The sequence below is a fragment of the Zootoca vivipara genome, chromosome 5, assembly GCF_963506605.1.
Source record: "Zootoca vivipara chromosome 5, rZooViv1.1, whole genome shotgun sequence".
Taxonomy (NCBI): Eukaryota; Metazoa; Chordata; class Lepidosauria; order Squamata; family Lacertidae; genus Zootoca; species Zootoca vivipara.
Window position 1 is genome coordinate 6,431,516 of NC_083280.1, and position 19,946 is coordinate 6,451,461.

General features: G+C 47.2%; 1 protein-coding gene across 3 annotated transcripts in view; it reads left to right on the forward strand.

Moving 5' to 3' along the window:
* DVL3 (dishevelled segment polarity protein 3) overlaps positions 1–19,946 on the forward strand; it is a 54,956-nt gene that overhangs the window by 26,431 nt on the left and 8,579 nt on the right. For 2 of the 3 annotated variants that reach the window (XM_035133625.2, XM_035133624.2), the window contains exons 2-14: positions 1,057–1,126; positions 3,858–3,979; positions 5,593–5,699; positions 6,419–6,554; positions 7,858–7,951; positions 8,147–8,216; positions 9,821–9,960; positions 11,999–12,075; positions 12,563–12,630; positions 13,680–13,829; positions 15,669–15,800; positions 16,873–17,040; positions 17,639–17,851. In XM_035133625.2, coding sequence (XP_034989516.1) covers positions 1,057–1,126; positions 3,858–3,979; positions 5,593–5,699; positions 6,419–6,554; positions 7,858–7,951; positions 8,147–8,216; positions 9,821–9,960; positions 11,999–12,075; positions 12,563–12,630; positions 13,680–13,829; positions 15,669–15,800; positions 16,873–17,040; positions 17,639–17,851 — 1,547 coding nt within the window. Of the gene's footprint in view, positions 1–1,056; positions 1,127–3,857; positions 3,980–5,592; positions 5,700–6,418; positions 6,555–7,857; positions 7,952–8,146; positions 8,217–9,820; positions 9,961–11,998; positions 12,076–12,562; positions 12,631–13,511; positions 13,563–13,679; positions 13,830–15,668; positions 15,801–16,872; positions 17,041–17,638; positions 17,852–19,946 lie in introns of all 3 variants that reach the window. The other variant, XM_035133622.2, reaches the window with a different exon arrangement.

A 19,946-nucleotide genomic window follows, 5' to 3' on the forward strand; every position in this document is an offset into this window, starting at 1 on the left:
AATGTATGGAAGTGAGAGCTGGACCATAAAGAAGGTTAATTGCCGAAGAATTGATGCTTTTGAATTATGGTGCTGGAGGAGACTCTTGAGAGTCCCATGGACTGCAAGAAGATCAAACCTATCCATTCTGAAGGAAATCAGCCCTGAGTGCTCACTGGAAGGACAGATCGTGAAGCTGAGGCTCCAATACTTTGGCCACCTCATGAGAAGAGAAGAATCCTTGGAAAAGACCCTGATGTTGGGAAAGATAGAGGGCACTAGGAGAAGGGGACGACAGAGGACGAGATGGTTGGACAGTGTTCTCGAAGCTACCAACATGAGTTTGACCAAACTGTGGGAGGCAGTGGAAGACAGGAGTGCCTGGTGTGCTCTGGTCCATGGAGTCACGAAGAGTTGGACACGACTAAACGACAACATTGGTTAAAAATGGGCTGGAAGCTGGTTTAATTATATTATCTGCCTATTTATTTATATCCTGCTTCCAGGCCAGATTAGATTCTAAAATTGCTTACAATTAAAACTCACAGAAAGGTACCGTATAATTTGGGGTATGTTTGTGGTGCTGGGATAGGCTCTTCTGCCCTTGGCACTTGGTGGTACAGTCCAAGTTCCAGTCTCTTCCATCCAGGTAGAGCTGCAGGTGCTTGCTTGGTGGTAAAGATGGTGGCCTGCAGCAGCAGCAGCCCTTCGTGAAGCACTTTATTTCTGTCACCACCACTTTGGTTCGGGTCAATTACTGTTCCTTTTACATAGTGAGAGGGTTCCTTGGTTGGGAGCTTTGTTTATTTTCAAGAGGCTTGAAACTAGTTCTGAGTTTGACATGTGGATGTGCTGAACTGTCTTGGTTGGGTAGGTAGGGTTTAGGATGTGGAATTGAGAGTCATTCACGTATCATGCCCAATCCTGCCTCTTAAAAAACATCCTCAGGTTTTATTATCGTGGCAATCCAAGTTCTTCTGGGGTTTTTTACCCTAGAATCAAGCTGCCAGCTCTGTTATTTTTTGACCTCATGAGCTGGCCTGTACTTTGACATCTGTCTCTCTCTTCTTTTTGCAGCGTTGTGAAGGAAGAAATCTCAGACGACAATGCAAAGCTTCCCTGTTTCAACGGCCGCGTGGTGTCTTGGGTAAGCTGGATTCTTGACTGGGTTTCTCTTTCCAGGCAGCCGTGTACAGGACTGGCTTTACCATGTGGGCAGGTTAAGCAGCCGCTTCAAGTGAGATATTGGAGTCCAATTAGCTGAAGTGCCCCTCCCCACAGGGCCTGTAACTGCAATGCCTAATTCTCAGGTTTACTGTGCCTGTGTGGCCACCTCATCTTTGGTTCTCTGGCCTCTACCCACCCAGCACTCCTTAGCTTCTCTCTCAGGGCAGTCAGTCACAGAACTACTGCCGCCATATTAATATTGCCAGTTGCTCCAAAAATTGCTTCGCTGGCTGGTGGTGATGGGAATTGTATTCCAAAACATCTGGAAGGCACCAGTTGGGAAATAAATGGCAACTTCAGCAAGGCCACCTTTGGGGCTCAGTCCTATTCCTGTAATGCAGGGACAGTGATAATGTATGTGTTCATAAATCATGCATAGCCACTGCTTCCACCTTCTGTTGCACTGTGTCACCCACTTCTGGAAGGGGGCCACCCACCCACACACAGGAGGAATCCAGAGGATGGAAGAGGAGGACATATGTATACACTATGGGCAGACACCTGTCCTCCCTGCTGCCTCGCTGCCCCCCCATCCCTACTCCCCCACCCTCCATTACAGATTTTGGCCCATCTTCTCTTTCTCGTAGAAGCCAGCAGTCCTCATTGACCTGTAACAAAAAATGAATGTGGCTGCAGTAGGAAGATGTTTGATGGGGAGGACAACCTGTCTTGCTTATCTGACACTGGTATCAGTTATCACTTACTGGGAGGGGGTGGAGAGACACCATATTTCCACAGCATCAGCTGTGTTTCTTTTTGGATAAAAGTTGAGGGGCAGTCAGAAAAAGAAATTGAGGTACGGGAGAAACAAGTCTCATAGATATAATCGGACCAAAAGTTAGTTGCAGCTGACACTACAGCCCCTTTCTTATAGATGTCAGTGGCTGCCGTCAGTCACCATGGGAGACATTGACAGAGCAGCAGCTGGGAAGGTTGGGGCAGTGGAGAGGTGAGGGGCAAAACCTGCCCCCTTTTAGAAATAGATGACCTCAGAAACAGCTATTTGCTGTAGAATATCCTGCTGAACGATATAGACTACCAATGCTTAGTAGCACTCAGTCCTAGAATAGTCATTATTATTCCACAAATATGGCTTCTAGCACACAATCCTGAAAACTTCATTTTGAAGAATAAACGAAGCTTCTAGCCCATTTACCTGCAAATCGGGAAACTCTCTAAACCTATTACTGTGTTAACAATCTGTGCTAGACAGAGTGTTGTAGGACTTTTGAATAGCCAGGTGTAAGATCTCTCCATTTATTCACCATTTATTAATCAGATTTCCTAACTGGCAGGGTTTATTCCGGGCACAGAATTTTGAGATTTCTAGGCACAGCCTTTTGGCTTTGTATGCCATCTGTTTCCTAGCAGGACAGCTGGGCCCTTTGAGTGAAGAGTGGCCTCTTCCTTTGTGCATTGTGCCTGTCACCTCCTGCTCTCATATCCCCCATGACTTAGGGGTGGAGTGAGGGTGTGTGTGTGTTGCTGGGTCCAGACACTGAGGAGCTATTTCAGGAGTGTGACTCTAATTTTAGGAAGATGGGGTGGGGGAGTTCAGCCAGAGTCCGTCCAGACAGCTCAAGAGGCCAGGGATTAGGCAGGATTGTTCATCCAAGGAATCCTGTCTTCAGGCATGTTGGTAGACAGATTCCCAGCCTGTCACTCCTGGGAGAAAGAATCCATCTACTTCCTGTAGCTGCCAAGTTGGCTCTCAAGCCTATTCTCTACTTGGGTTTCTTTAAATATATGCATTCATTTTTGCAGAAGGAAGTCACTATTAAGTGATGGTTTAGTACTTTTAGGAAGTACTTGATGCAGCGAAGATGGTTACAGCAGCACCAGAAACAATTAAAGAACATCAAATACTCAATGGGCTATCCTTGCATCTCTGTATTAATGTCAGTAAACTCTTAGGGATGTAGGTGGCGCTGTGGTCTAAACCACTGAGCCTCTTGGGCTTGCCGATTGGAAGGTCAGCGGTTCAAATCCCCGCGACAGGGTGAGCTCCCGTTGCTCTGTCCCAGCTCCTGCCAACCTAGCAATTTGAAAGCACGCCAGTACAAGTAGACAAATAGGTACCACTCTGGTGGGAAGGTAAATGGTATTTCTGTGCGCTCTGGCTTCTGTCACGGTGTCCTGTTGCTCCAGAAGCAGTTTAGTCATGCTGGCCGCATGACCTGGAAAGCTGTCTGTGGATAAATGCCGGCTCCCTCGGCCTGAAAGCAAGATGAGTGCCGCAACCCCATAGTTGCCTTTGACTGGACTTAATTATCCAGGGGTGCTTTACTTTTTAAAACCTTAGGGTGTGTCCCCCCCCACCATCTTTGGTAGCTTTGTTTGTTAGTATTATTATTTTTAGCCTGCAAAGCTGATTTTTAGCCTCCCTCTGAAGCCACTTTTTGCAGGTGCCTCTGTAAGTGCTGTGCTTTGTGCTTTTGTCCCTGCAGTTAGAAGTTAGATCTTGGCTCCCATCCCAGCTGCACAACCTCAGAGTGACATCCTTATTTCTTATAGCGTCACTAAACAGATGTACGTAACTAGACCAACAGGCTGCTTCGTTATATTGCAATACTTTGAACCTACCCTTCAAAATGGAATAATATTTTTATCTGCCTAGGCTGGCTTACCTTCAGCTTGTTTTCTCCTTTCAGCTGGTGTCTGCTGAGGGGTCTCATTCGGATGCTGGGTCTGTCTGCGCCGACAATCAGCCGGAGCTGCCGCCCTCCATTGAGCGTACTGGAGGAATAGGAGACTCCAGGCCTCCTTCTTTTCAGTAAGTTGTGTATAAGGAACAGCCTTACCTTGAGCAGGGAGAAAGTTGAGCAGTTTCTCTGCAGGAAGTGCGTTCAAGATTCCATTCTCTTCTGGCAGAAGGGAAGCTTAGTCTCTGCCTGTTTCAAGTGGCAGGGATAAAAGTTAACACTCGAGAGACCCAATTCCTGAGCATGGTGAACTAATGACCAGCCTTGTGACTGGAGTGCTCTCAGCACGGGATCCGCAAAGGAAACTGAGACCACTGGGCTTCTTTCCTCTTTTAACACTTAAACTTGACACAATGGCTTATGGACACTGTGCTCTGGCACCCACCCCTGCCGTACGTAGGAGGGCCCATAGCTCAGTGTTAATCCCCAGTAGCTCCTGTTGAAAAGGATCACAGATTGCTGGGAAATACCCTGACCTTGGAAAGTTGCTCCTGCTCAGAGTAAACAGTAGCAGGCCAGATGAAACGATGGTTGGCCTTGGGGTAAGGTACCTTCATACATTGCTGTTGCTGTACATGGCTACCTTCATGTTGAAAAAAACCTCAGACCTACCCTAGAGGAATAGGGGCGCATTTGGGGTTGCCACTTACAGCACTCCTACTCCCAGAAAACAATTGGATTGTTGATGGAGAATGTGAGGTTGGTGCAGCTGGAAGTGTTTCTTTCTTGTGTCCTTGTTGAAGCGTTCTGATGGTCTGACAGGTAACTTTTATTTTAAAAATTCAGAAACCTCAGACCCGACACCCCCCCCCCCAATGGGCAGGTTGCTTAACAGCATTTTAACAGGGGGGAATGGTCCCAGGATCCTGGAAAGAGTCTAGAATAGTGGTAATAGTGAAACCAGGTAAAGATTCAGAGGCTCCAAAATCATAGACCCATTTCACTCACCGGCCAGGGTGCTAAAATATTTACAGGTATTTTAGCTAATAGATTGGCAAATATGTTGCCTAATCCATGCAGATTAAATAGGTTTTGTTAAACATAGATATACTGCAGATCCCGTATGTAAGATGCTGAAAGCAGTATTATGGGAAACTGTTGAGGAATCTGTGTGCAATTGCTTCATTAGATGCCCATAAAGCTATTGATAAAATAGCTGTTGAAGTATTCTGGGGTGTGGGGAGCAAGTGGGATTCTTGGCAGCATCATGTAAGGTCTGTAGGTGCAGCCTGAGGACACCTTGGGAGCGTTGGCACTCTAGATAACTGCTGGCTTCCTCCCCTGACCAGAAAAAGTATCTAGTGCAGCCTTTTCTGGAGTGTACTACTTCAAGGAGCCATGTGTTTAGATGTTTTCCTGGCACATGTGAAACTAGCAGGAAGAAGAAGCCTGATAACATTCCTCTCTGATATGCTAGGATTTTTTACACATAGAAAGAAGAGTGTGCATTTGGTTTTTAAAAAAAGGAAATACAGGGAATGCCAAATATTTAGGCCCCCACCCTGCCGTCTGACATGGTACAGTCCAGAAAGGATTGCACAGCACACCTTTTGCATGTTTTAAGTTCTGCCCTCGGCTTTTTCTTTTAAGCCTCACACTTCTGTGAGCAAATTTGGAGGAGGCGCTTCTGCGGAGTTTTCTACTATGTGTGTGTGCATGGGTTTGTTTGTTGTTTACTCTGCAGTCCCAATACTGGAGGAAGTCGGGAGAACCTGGATAATGAGACTGAGACTGATTCAGTGGTATCGATACAGAGGGAAAGGCCGCGCAGGAAAGATGGACCTGAAAATGGTGAAGTTTATTTCCTAAAGTTCAACTGACTATAGTAGTAGTCCCCACCCCACCTCTAAGTCTGTTCTGCAGGCTGTGCCCTTGACTCGGCTGCTGTGTGCCTGGGTCAGGTTCGTCCCCATCCTCGGGCCTTGGGAGGTCTACCTTCTCTGCCGCCATCCCAAGCCAACAGTTTTTGAAATTCCCTTGTAATTCAGGGCTCCAGCAGCCCTGTACCCACTCAGGGCCTGGCTCCTTCATGGACCCATCTGCCCATCTGATGAAATGGGCAGACAAACTTCCCCCTTTTAAAACAGAGAAGAAAAAATGATCTGACAAGTTGTGGGGAGAGGGAGCCTGCTCAAAGATTGCTTGGGACTCAGGAAGGCCTTCCCTTTCCCATACTGCTCCTTCTCACAAAGTGAAAACTGGGTTCAGATTTTTAGTTTTCTGCCAATTGAAAGAGTTTGCCAACGCGGGCTGCTATGTTGATATAACTCTCTCCCACTCAACCCTGCCAACCTCCTTCAGGGTTGTTGTTCTGTAGGATTGCCTAGTTTGCACAGTGTGTTATGAAGGCACCATTATTTGTAGGCCCCCTTATATTTTCGCTTCCCCATTTCTAGAAAGGCAACTGGCGATCCTTTCCCAGGTGGGATATAGATTTGTTTGACTCTTTGAAGGCCTTCTCTTCTGAATGGCTCCCCTTGGCCGTTGACCCTCTCCTCCTTTTACTCCAGCCCCCAGGGTGAACGGGACAGCCAAGGCGGAACGGCGGCGGGAAGTAGGGGGCTATGAAAGCTCCTCCACCCTCATGAGCAGTGAACTCGAAACCACCAGCTTCTTCGACTCAGATGAAGATGATTCTACAAGCAGGTAAAGGAATATTCATGGCTTGGGAGAAAATGACCTGCTATGACTGGAGTCTGGTGAAAGATCCCAAATAAAAACACCTTAGTTCTTCTTTCCAATCTAACGCTTCTCCCTTGACTTGCCCCAGTCATTTCTTCCTCCAGATTCTAGTCTCCCTGGAACAGTTGTGGAAGCAAAGAACTGGTTTGAGTTCCAGAGATTTGGCCTTTCTTCACATTGTGGCAGTCAGCCAGGGTTTGCAAAAGTGTGTGGACTTGGCAGGAACCTGACCCTGACTCTCTTGACTGTGCGTGTAGGAGACACTTTGTTCAACTTTGCTCGTCTTATTTGCATGCACTGCAGTATTTACCTGTGCATTGTTTTTCTTCTAAAGAAAAACCATAGCATCAGTATTAACCTGTAGTTTGGTAGACTTGAGTGCAGGATATCTTTCATCTTCCAATTGCTCACATTGCCAAGCTGGTTGAGGAAGTTGTCCCTCTGTCCTGAACATTGTTCTGCCACAGTTAGGAACAGATGCAACTAGAAACAGACTGTTGAGTGATGTGAACACCCCCCCCCCGAATTGCTCTGTAGGTATGTTTTGTTCACCATCGGCTTTTGTTAGAACATGTTCAAAGGAGGACTGTGTGTATTCCAGTTCCTCCCCAGTTCCCTTAACACCAGGAATGGGATACCTATGGTCCAGATGTTGTTGGGACTCCAACTCCCGTCTGTTCCAGCCAGTGGTCAGGAAAGATGGGAGTTGTAGTCCAACAACAACTGAAGGACTACAGGTTCCCCCTCCCTGCTTTATGCAAGAAGCAATATATGAAACTTTTTAATTGTTTGCCAGGTTCCCCATGGAGTCATATTGCTCCCACAGTGTGAATCAGTCTTTGTCGAACTGGTGGCCCCCAGATGTTTTGAACGACAACTTCCACCAACCACAGCTGAACAGCTGTGCTTGCAGAGGCTGATGGGAGTTGTGGTCCAAATCTGAAGGGCAACATGTTGGTAAAGCCTGGTGCAGAGTGCCTTTGCAGCATTTGGCCTAGCCTGTTCTAATCTCTTGGAACTCGTTTTTGTGATGTGTCTGTTCATTTGCTGCTTTGTTTTTGTGTGTGCTTGGGGACAAGAAATGGATGGAAGAGAAGGTCCTCTCTTGTGCAAGAGATTGGTCAAGGTGACTCCCTGACCTCTTCTAACTATGTTCCTAGTTATCCAGAGGGTTTCTCCCCCCCCCCCCGCCGCCTCCTTGCTCCCTTTTTTCTGTGCTTTTCCTGGTGACCAGCTTGTGAGCTTTGCTTCTGCCTCCATACTGTAGGTTCAGCAGCTCAACAGAGCAGAGTAGCGCCTCCCGGCTGATGAGAAGGCACAAACGACGCAGGCGGAAGCAGAAAGTACCACGCATTGAACGGGTGAGATGCCTGGGGAGGGTGTCTGGGAGTTGGGGAAGTGCTACAAGTGACCTCACGAGTGGTTGGGCATGATTTAAAAATTAAAGGAAAAAGGGAGAGAACCTCTGAGGGCATTGTTACCCCATCCTCTCCACAGGTCTTGCAAGTGGCATGTAGGTTACGTTTTGGGTCTCACCCTCTTCCTTTCTGTTATAGTCCTCATCCTTCAGCAGCATCACAGATTCTACCATGTCGTTGAACATTATCACAGTTACTCTCAACATGGGTGAGTACAGGTAGCTGCTTGAAGCCATTTGGCCCACATAACCCAGGTTGGGATGGCAGGGAGGAAGTGGGCAAACAGATATTTTGCATAAAGCTGGAGGTCAGGAAGGAAGAGTCTTTAGAGGTTTTACAATCCAACAATCAGGCGAATCATGCGTCAAAATATTCAAAAGAAGATTTCTTTACTTTCTGAACATTGCTCACTGATCCCCATCACTCTCCAGATGGGATCCCACAAATTCCCAGTACATCTTCTTCTGTGACAAAGTGGTTCACATGATCAGGGATGCGTGTAAGTTTGTTTTTTAAAAATCCCTGTTTATAGTAATCTTACATGCAATTACATTAGTGTTATCGCTCCCCAACGTAGGAATGTTATTTTATCATTATTAAATAAAAACAGACCTATGCTGTTGCAAGTAGTTGTGCCCACCTTTTTATATAAAAAGAGAAAGAAATATCAGAGTAATCCATGCAATAGAAAATAATAATAATTTGGAATAAATACTGTCACTGTGGCGCAGTTCACGCACTGCTCCAAACTGTAGTTAAAAACAAACCATAGCTTAATGTGAACATACAGTGTGCTGGTGAAATGTTCTTACTCCACTCCTTCCAGAACCTTTTACAGTGGTACCTCTACTTACGAATTTAATGCGTTCCGAACGCACAGTTGTAAGTCGAAAAAAATTGTAAGTTGAATCCCATAGGAATGCATTGGGAGAAAAAATTCGTAAGTCGAAGCAACCCTATCTAAACCGCATCCAAGATGGCGGATGGAGCTCCGTTCGTAAGTAGAAACATTCGCAAATAGAGTTATTCGTAAGTAGAGGCACCACTATATTTGTCTTTTCAGAGTGTAGTGTTGTGACACACACACCCCATTTGAGAGCGGGAGCAATTATCGTGCTCACCCCCTCCCAAAGGGTCCAATTCTCTCAACTGAATACAATGCAGGTTGTGTTAGTCCTCCTCAAAATATTACGCCTCAGGCCACACATACCTATCTCAGGCCGGATTGCTGAAGAGCAAACTACAATCGTACTTTGGATCCTGAAGGCCTTGTGAGTCAAACATTTTGGCTCCTGAACGCCACAAACCCGGAAGTGAGTGTTCCGGTTTGCAAACGTTCTTTGGAACCTGATTGTCCGACCCGGCTTCCAGTTGGCTGCAGGAGCTTCCTTTAGCCATAGACAAAACATTATTTCATAATGTAATGTTAAATGGCATGCACCATTTATTTATTTTTTGCTAAGTGGTACATGTTTATATCGTTTTCCATTTGTCCACAGTCTCTAGTATGTGCTACCACACAGGTAATGCCTATCTCTGTGTGTTCCCCTCCTTTTTCTTTTTTTTTAGCAGTTTCCTTTTTTGCTTACCAATAAAACAAGATGATTTAGATTTGGCCATCCAATCCCCCCCAGACATTTTCAGCCTGTCTCCATTTTCTGTTGTCTAAAAATACCTAACAGGCATTCCTTGTAGCTAGTTAATGGCCCGACTGGATTAATGAAATGCTGGCCATTGGTTGTGTGCTGTTCTAACTGCACAGATACCTCCCCTTTGGGTCCCTTCCAACTCTATGATTCTATGATTGTACAGAGAAGTACAACTTCCTGGGCATCTCCATCGTCGGGCAGAGCAACGAGCGTGGTGACGGCGGCATCTACATTGGCTCCATCATGAAGGGAGGGGCTGTGGCAGCCGATGGAAGAATTGAGCCCGGAGACATGCTGCTGCAGGTGCTTTTTAATTTTTTTAAAACTTTGAGAGCGAGATGTCCAAGAGGCCTTGGTTTTATGCTATACGCACAATGCACAGTGAGCCTAGGGTTTGCCTGAGCATGACGTGAGAACCAGGCCTCTTTCTACAAAATCTGTTATCCTGTGATCACGACAAGGATTTCACTCATGGCTCAGTTGGTAGAGCATGAGACACTTAATCTCCGGTTGTGGGTTCAAGTCACACACTGGGCAAAAGGGGGTTGGGCTTAGATGATCCTCGTGGTCCCTTCCAACTCTACAATTATGTGATTCTATACGAGAGAGCGTACTTGCTATCTGTGGAGGGTGGAGTTCACATCTCCGTAGACAAGTACAGCGACCCAAGACAGAGAGAAAATCAGGACGGCTGATTTGGTCTTGTTTGTGTAAATGATGTGGTTCTTATCTCAAGGGAACCCTGGGGCCATGATAAACCCTCTGGGCTGTGTACGTAAGGCTTTGAAAGCTTAAAACCTGCCTGTTCCTAGGCAAGGACCATCGGATCTAGGAAAGAGGCCACAGGTGGGGGGCAGAGCACACACTTTGCATGTACAAGCCCAGATATGCTCAGTCCATAGCATTTGTTTAAAACATCTTTAGTCAGCTCTTCACTGACAAGGAATCCCAGGGCAGAGAACAACAAAGCAATTAGTATTCCACAGTACAAACACTAAAGCTGATAATATATCAACGCAACCATACCCCACAAATGCTTGGGTGAAAAATAGGTCTTTAGGTGGTGGCAGAAACTGTCTGTGATGTCTGTTTTAGATAGAGAGTTTTCTATCTCAGAGGGATTGCCACCAGGGGACCACCACTGAGATAACTACACAGCAGATCTCAAAGGCTTGCAGCACAGTCGGGAAAGTCTGCCCTGCTGATATTAATGCAGATGCAGTTTCATATATATATGAGCAGATTTTTCAAGTATTTAGGCCCCATGTTCTATAGGGCTTCATAAATCACAACTAGCCCCTTGATTTTGGCCCAAACAGCATATTCTGAGCAAATGCAAATCTTTCAGGATAGGCGTTCCATGCCCCCAATGGGTTAAGCCACTTAGAAGCCTAGCTGTCACATTCTGCTCTTGCTGCAGCTTCTGGATCTTCAACCCCCCCCCCCCCAAGCACATTATAATAGTCCAGCTGGGAAGTCACCGCTTCATTGGTCACTGTAATCAGGCACTCCCTGTCCAGGAACTGCTTTACCTGATGAACCAGCCATAGCTGACATAAGGTTCTCCATGCTAGCCATCTCATTGTCCAAGGAAAGGGCAACCCCACTTAGAACAGGCCAGCTATCTACTTTCCAGATCTGATAACTGCCCATGCACAGCTCCTCTGTCTAGTTTGGTTTCAGTTTCAGTTTCGTGACCCTCCTCCAGGCCACCACTGTGTTCAGGCATTGTTCCAAGACTTGTACAACCTCATGTGATTCAGGTGTGAAGGAGAAACATGGCTGGGTGCCACCTTGCTCCGTGATGCTAAATAGCTTGAGGAACACGATGGAACCTTGCAAATCTCCGCAGCACAAAGTGTGCCAGAAGGCTGAGCAATAGCTCCCTTCTGAAACTGGCGGGCCCTGCAGGTAGTAGTGGAACCGCCAGATCACTGTTGGCTTCCTAACCCACAGAGCTGGTCCAGGAAGATGCCTTGGTCAATGGCATCTAAAACCACCAAGAGATCAGGAGAAGCAACAGTCACACTCCTGCTGTTGCGCTCCTGATACAGGTCATCAGTCAGGGCAGCCAAGGCTGTTTCAGTCTCAAGCACAGGACTGAACCCAGACTGGAAAGGGTCAAGGCAATCAGTTTCTTAGAAGACTATCTGATGTGGAGCAGCCACTGCCCTCTCCAGCACATCTCTACCTAGAAAAGGTGGCGGGGCTGTGAAATACTTCTACCTGATGGTGACCAGATTGATCCATCTATCCCAATGCTGCTATTGGGCATCTCCACATGTTCATTTAAGACCCATACACTTTTGTGGGGCTCTCACATTTTCATCTTTCTCTGCAGGTGAATGATATCAATTTTGAAAACATGAGCAACGACGATGCTGTGCGAGTGCTGAGGGAGATTGTGCACAAGCCAGGGTAGGTAGCCTTTTCTCCCCCTGCGGCTCCAAGGCAGATCACTCTCCAAACCTACAACTGTTCTTGGGAGTGTGGGCTTGGTGGCGTCTGGTAATGCAGGGCTGGTGCTCAGTTACTAGCAGTGCCCCCTGGTGCCCTCCAGAAGATCCATGGCCATCTTGGGCTGCTGACTGTTCCAAGTGGGCCTAGAGGACAGTTAAGTCCCGCAAATCAGCAAAAATAAAAATTCAAGGAAAGATAGCCCAAGGCTTACAGGTTCATTGTGTGTGAGCAAAAGACAAAGCCTTCATCTATTCTAGTTGCTGCATTTGGGTTTGGTGGCAGTGGAATTCTGTTTATGCAGAAGGACAGCCTCTCTGTCCCTGACACTTTGTTTTATTTATTCTTGTTTCTTTTGCATGTCTGGACGTGCGAATGTGGGTGGCTTTTCTGCAAACTGAGCTGACCAGATCTGATAGCAGTGACAGCCATTGTGTTTCTCTTCCAGGCCCATCACTCTGACTGTTGCCAAGTGCTGGGATCCTAGCCCCAGGGGCTGCTTCTCGCTACCCAGGAGTAAGTGGCTTTTGCTTCATTTCTTGGTTTGCTTAGTAGTGTGCATGAGGACTGGTGTTCTATAGAACCAACAGTTAATAATGTCTGCCCCCCCCCATAATGCCTTGTTGCAGGATGCAAATGGCCAAGGGAGTTGCATGTTTGAATGCTCCTTTACTGGGATAGAGTGGGGGCTCCTAGGCCAAAGCCCTTCACCCTGCTAGTTTTACAACATACAGAGAGATTTTACATACAGGAGACCCAGTGTGGTGTAGCGGTTAGAGTCTTGGACTGGGATCTGGGGGGGCCAGGGTTCAAATCCCCACTCAGCCATGAAGCACCCTGGGAGACCTGGGGTGCCAGTCACACTGTCTCTTACCGCACATGGTTGTTGGGAGGGCAAAACAGAGGGGGGGGGAGAAGCGTGTTTGCCACCTTGAGTTCCTTGGAGAAAGGTGGCATAGAAATGTAACAACAAATAAATATTTTGTGGGTGTGATCCCTCACCTACACTAATAATAATAATAATAATAATAATAATAATAATAATAATAATAATGATGATGATGATGATGATGATGATGTAATACCCCACCCATCTGGCTGTCTTGGAACACCTGACTGCTTCTTTCTGTTGAATGTATAAATCGGCCCTAAGGGTGCGACGGAGGTTTCGAACCCATTTATTCTGGCCCTCTGCGCTCTCTCTTTCTCTCTGCCTCTCTCCTGCCTTTCTGTCACCCTATGCCTAATCAGTCCCCTATTCCACATCACACCCAAGGCCAATTCCCTGCATGCAGCCCACGCCCCACATACCCCCCCCGTGCCCCCCTCCGCCTAGGGGGAGCTGCGCCTCCCCCGCACCTCTCGTGTTGATCCTCCCTCTCTTCTTTCTCCCCCAGTTGCTCCCCAGCGGATCTGGGCTGGGCCAGACTCTCCATGCTCCGATCCGGGTGAGTCCCGGCTGATGCTGGGGGAGGACAGGGCTTGCCCAGAGGTGGCGGGTTTGGCGAGAGGGGATGACTCTTGAGGAGGGGGCCTCCTCACGTGCCCTGTGTGTTTCCCTTTAGGTGAGCCCATCAGGCCCATTGACCCAGCAGCCTGGGTTTCCCACACCGCAGCGATGACCGGCACCTACCCAGCGTACGGTATGAGCCCATCCATGAGCACAATCACTTCCACCAGCTCCTCCATCACCAGCTCCATCCCAGAAACCGAACGTAAGTCCTCGTGCCTGTGTGTCCCCCACCCCTGCTCGGCTTCTGGTCACCTGCACGCCGTAACCTGATAGGAGCAATACATGCACAGGGGCAAAACCCAGATTTGAGGGTTGGAAAGAGGGTGGTTTCCCTCAATAGATCTTGAGCTGCATGGAAAGAGGTGTTTGCTCCATCTTTTGCTAAAGCAACAGGGATGCTTTTAGAAGCTAAATATTTTAAACCAAAGATTGGAGGATGAGCAGGATGAGGGACCTGTGTGAGGCTAGGCGAAACAGAAGGCCGCAGATTTCTTCACTTAGTTGCTTCTTCTAGGATATTGAGCGTTTCTTGTTTGTTTGTGTGGTCGGTGGGAGAATCAAGAGGGTTCCAAAAAGGATGGAGGAGAACCCTGGCAACTTTGCATGGCCATCTATTTTTATTTATTATATGTATTAGTAGCATTTTTACATCCGTGCCTCAAAGCGACTTACACGTTGAAAATAAAAATAACAAAAGACATCACATAGACAAGTAGCAGTGTACAGTGATTTTTTCTGGTGGAGCACTATCCTTTTCAGTGAAGCACCGTTGACTGAATTGCTTGAGATAAATGGTTATGTTTGGGGCTGAAACACTGCAGAGTCCCTTGTAAATGGATTGAAGTTAAGCAGTCGCTGGCTGAAAACCCTGAACGGTCCCAGAATAACTTCAGGGAGCATGGATTATTCACGTGGATGCAGTGCTGGCTTCCTGTTAGGCAAATGGTGAGGAAGTTGGAAGATGTGATGCTGAGCACAGGAGAACTTACCCTCTCTTCCAAAAGAGAGCTCAAGAGAGGAAAGGTGGACACGTTAGGAATTGTGCATCAAAGAGGTGCCTTTGGGACAGCTGCCTCAAAGTGCTGGCCTCTGAGTGGGTTTTGGCCAGAGTCTATGAAGTTGGCCCGTTGAGAAGACTGGCAAGGCCTGGTGTTGCAGTGTTACTGAAACTAAGCAGATGTGTACCTGATCAGGTGTTTAAGCTGCTCTGAGCTTTCTAAAAAAAGAGCTGTTGTTGAAGGATAAAACAGTCTGGGTAGTAATGGAGGTTGCGCGCCAGGGACTGGCAGGGCTCCGCAGAGCAGGTGGAAAATGTAAAACTGCCAAAAATGTAAAAAGCCAGAAGCTGATCTGGGGAAAGTGGGTAGTGATTTATGGGATTTTTGTGCCTCCTGCGAGGCAGCAGCCAGAGACTGAGGATGGGGAGCAGTCTGAGCAGTCAAAGATGGGGGAGGAAGGACATGATGTGCTAGGAGAGGAGGGGCCTGGCAGAATCCCCTCCCCACTGTCCCCCAGGACCAGGAGCAGCTTGAAGAGGCAGCTACAGCTACAGCTCCCGTGTCGAAGGAGTCACAGGCCGTCAGATGAGGGTACTTGTTTGGGGCGGCCACCCATTGCACCAGCAGTCCAGCTCAGAGCATAAGCCCGGGGAGGAGCGCTGGCTGCCTAGTCACCAGAAGTGTGTGTGTGTACTTAGTGCACCTCTGGTGCAACTGTTTGTGCTTTGTCAGTAAAGGATTAAACCACTGGCTATTTGCCCTGCTTGGGCTGGGTGTGCTCAGGGTGTTGTGGTTAGACTGCAGTTGACTGTTTCTAGGAAAAAGGCAAAGAGCAGCCCAGTATGAGGCCCGCTGCTCTCCTTTTTGCACCTTCAGTGGTTGCTAGGGGAAATCCTGCCCCAAGGTGGATTGCAGAGGCTTAGGGTGTGCCTGTGGTGTATTGTTCCCTTGCCCCCACCCTCCTGTGTGTGGCACCTTCATGTGCTCCTCTGCCTTTCCATCTCCTCTCATCTCTGCCTCCCTTCCCTCCGTCCGACCCGCAGGTCTCGATGACTTTCACCTGTCCATCCACAGCGACATGGCCACGATTGTCAAAGCCATGGCTTCACCAGAGTCGGGCTTGGAGGTGCGCGACCGCATGTGGCTGAAGATCACCATCCCCAATGCCTTCATTGGTAAGACACGGACCCTCCTCAGGGCAAATGGGTGAAGGGCCATGGGAGAACCATTCGCTGTTTGCCTCTCCCAAGCAGATAACGGTCTCAAGCCCCTATTTGAGATAAGCGACGGTAACTTCATAAGGAGGACAAATTAGATGTGTATCAGAGGGAAAATATACAAACCTGTTAGCAAGAGAAGTGTCTCTAAAATTAGAATTATACATGGCATCTGCTGCAGAATTGGTTTCAGCTTTCACCCTCTAGCCCTCAAGATCAGCAGAATAAAGAGAATACTTAGCATTTACACAGTGCACTTAAGTGTTTTATGTGTCCTGTAAGATGGGTCTTACTATGCCTGTCTCACAAGTGGGGCTGGGGTGTCCTTGAGGCTGAGAGCCTTATGGTTTGCCTGAAATGAGTTCAGGGGTGAGAACAGATTTGGGTCAGAAACTTCTGGTTCACAACCTTCGTTCTAAGCCACTGTGTTGCACCAGATCGAGCACAGAGATTGGCAAGATGTTATTGAGCATGTCAGGAGGAGCTTCTAGGTACATTGTGACTCCGTCATGACTTCTGAAAATCATCTTCTTTATAGCCCAATAAGTAGAGGGACCCAGGTGGCGCTGTGGTTAAACCACTGAGCCTAGGGCTTGCTGATCAGAAGGTTGGCGGTTCGAATCCCTGTGACGGGGTGAGCTCCCGTTGCTCGGTCCCAGCTCCTGCCAACCTAGCAGTTCAAAAGCACGTCAAAATGCAAGTAGATAAATAGGAACCGCTACAGCGGGAAGGTAAACGGCCTTTCCATGTGCTGCTCTGGTTTGCCAGAAGCGTCTTTGTCATTCTGGCCACATGACCTGGAAGCTATACGCCGGATCCCTCGGCCAATAATGCGAGATGAGCGCGCAACCCCAGAGTCGGTCACGACTGGACCTAATGGTCAGGGGTCCCTTTACCTTTAAGCTGGACTAAGGCAGCAAAACAAGGCTGGAGCCATCTTCCCTCCAAGCACCTTCCTCTCCTCAGAGCAGAACAGGTGCTGTCCGCTTCCATCCTTGCTGAGTCCCTCTGTGCTGCTGTCTCTTGGCAGGATCTGATGTGGTAGATTGGCTCTACCACCATGTAGAAGGCTTCACAGACAGGCGAGAATCCCGCAAGTATGCCAGCAACCTCCTGAAGGCCGGTTACATCCGACACACTGTCAACAAGATCACGTTCTCGGAGCAGTGCTACTACATCTTCGGCGACCTCTGCGGCAGTAAGACTCCTTCTTTGCAATGTGCAGGGGATGGGGAGAGCAAAAACAGGTAGTGGGTGGTTCTGGCAGGCTCTCAACGTGGCCATCTGTTTCCTGGGAGAGCAGAAGTAGGAGAGTCCTCAAAGCAAGCCCATGTGGCTTTACAGAATCATAGAATTGTAGAGTTGGAAGGGAACCCAAGCTCATCTAGTCCAGCCCCCTACAATGCAGGAATCACAGCTGAAGAATCAATGACAGATGGCCACCCAAACTCTGCTTAAAAATCTGCAAGGAAGGAGAGCCCACCACCTCCCGAGGGAGTCTGCTCCACTGTCAAAACAGCTCTTATCAGAAAGTTCAGTTGGAGTCTCCTTTCTTGCTGAACCTAACATCTTCCTTTCCCCTTTGACCTGTATTTTGGAGTCAGACTAGTCACCTCCTCTGCGGGGATCTTTAGCTTTCAATCAAAAACTCCCCACCACGAGATAAGCATCCTCCCATGCTGCCCACTCCCTCTTTGCACTACAATCTGAATTTCATAGGTAAGAAATGTGGATAAGCTCACTTATGCCCTTGCTCCTGGTGTAACCTTTGCCCTTTCCCTGTCCCTATTTCACAGACATGGCCAGCCTGTCTTTGCATGACCATGATGGGTCCAGTGGCGCCTCCGATCAAGACACCTTGGCACCTTTGCCTCACCCAGGAGCTGCCCCATGGCCCATGGCCTTCCCCTACCAGTACCCGCCACCCCATCCATATAACCCCCACCCTGGATTTCCTGACCCAGGCTACAGCTATGGAGGCGGAAGCGCGGGCAGCCAACACAGCGAAGGTAAATGTGAGCCGTGTGGGACATGGGCGGAATTTCTCCCATGCCATAAAGATCGTATCACGTGCAAGCACTTGGCTTGGCTTGTTAAGTCTGAGCAGCTGGACTTCCTCTTGAGGAGCAACCTTGCTTCTGCCCAGAAATAAATGGGCCAAGTGGGTTGTGTGTGTGTGTGGGGGGGGGGTTGTTCCTTTGGATTGCAGGTGTTTGTTAGAGTCAAGTTCTTGTGAGTGTGCCAGAGCCTGCATTTGCTCAGTTGTGAACCTCTTTTGGCATCTCTTTATCAAAGTCAGGAGGTTTAGTGGCTGATCCCAAGGTTGTGAGATCTGCCTAGAGTCCCCACGGTTCCCAATTGGGGGGGGGGGCAATTTGGTTTTTAAGGGGGGGGCAATTTGAGAATGAGTTATTAACAGTGAATGGCCTTAACAACCCAGGACCCCCAGGAAAGCATTCCGGAGGCCATAAAAATTATAAAAGATTTTGGGAAAATAATGGGAATGAGAATAAATTGCCAAAAAACAAAAATAATAGCTAAAAATTTAAGACAAAAAGAAAAGGAAGAATTAGAGAAGGAAATTGGATTGGAAATAAAAAATAAGTGGAAATATTTGGGAATTTGGATTTCAAATAATAACCTAAATTTGTTTGAGGATAATTATCAAAAAGTATGGAAAGAAATTAAAAGAAATATGGAGGCCTGGAACAAGTTACATCTATCCCTTTGGGGGCGCGTATCAGCTGTCAAAATGAATGTCCTGCCCAAATTAATGTTCCTATTTCAGACGATCCCAATCTTAGGAGGATCGAAGTGCTTTAAGGAATGGAGGAGGGAAATTGCAAGATTCGTCTGGTGCGGCAAAAAGCCCAGAATAAAGCACTTATCATTAATTGATAAAAAATCAAGAGGTGGATTTGCGCTACCCGACCTCGAAATATACCACGCAGCGGTGGGATTAGTGTGGCTAGGAGAATGGATAAAACTAGAAAGAACAGACGTATTAGATCTAGAAGGCCATGATAGGCGATTCGGTTGGCACGCATACCTGATCTACGGGAAAATAAAAGTACACAAAGGGTTCCTTAATCATGTGATAAGGAAATCCCTCTTTAGGCTGTGGATTAGGTACAAAGGGATATTGGAGCCCAAAATACCACTCTGGACCTCTCCCACAGAGGCCATTGCGGTTAAAAGGAGAAATATGAGTAACAACTGGCCCACATACAGAACAGTACTAGAGACAACAGAAGGGAAACCAGTACTGAGAAAGTATGAAGAAATTAAAAATCAATTAACGAGCTGGCTACAATATTTTGAACTGAATCAGAAACTAATCGTAGATAGAGAGACAGGGTTAGCAACAGAAATGTCAAGATTTGAAAAGATAATAACAAAAACAAGGAAGAAGAAAATTTCCCTATTGTACGACTATCTTTTAGAATGGGAGACGATCGAGGAGCAAACTAAAACCCCAATGATTAAATGGGCCCAAGACCTGGGTTATAACATCAACATGGATCAGTGGGAGAGATTGTGGGAGAAAGATCTAAAATTTACAGCATGTTTCAATCTAAGAGAAAATTGTATGAAAATGATATACCGTTGGCATTTAACACCATGTAAGCTGGCTAAAATGTATGGGGGTATAAATCCGAGGTGCTGGAGGTGCAAGAAAGAAGATGGCACGTACTACCACATGTGGTGGTCCTGCAAAAATATAAAAGAATACTGGAACAAGATATACGAAGAACTAAAGAAAATGTTTAAAATAACATTTAAAAAAATGCCTGAAATGTTTCTTTTAAATATCCTACCATCAGAAATAAATAAGGAAATAAGATCTTTATGCCTATACGCTGTGACCCCTGCTAGAATCTTGGTAGCTAAAAATTGGAAGAGCGAGACGCTGCCCACAGTAATAGACTGGCAAACACAAATGTTAAACTATATCAGGATGGCATGGTTGGCAGATTCAATGAGAGATATACCCGTACAAAAGACAGCGAAAGAGTGGAGAGTGTATAAGAATTATCTCAAAACATATTACCCAAATAGCTCTCTACTCATGGACATTGAATGATGCTTGAGAGAAACAGAAAG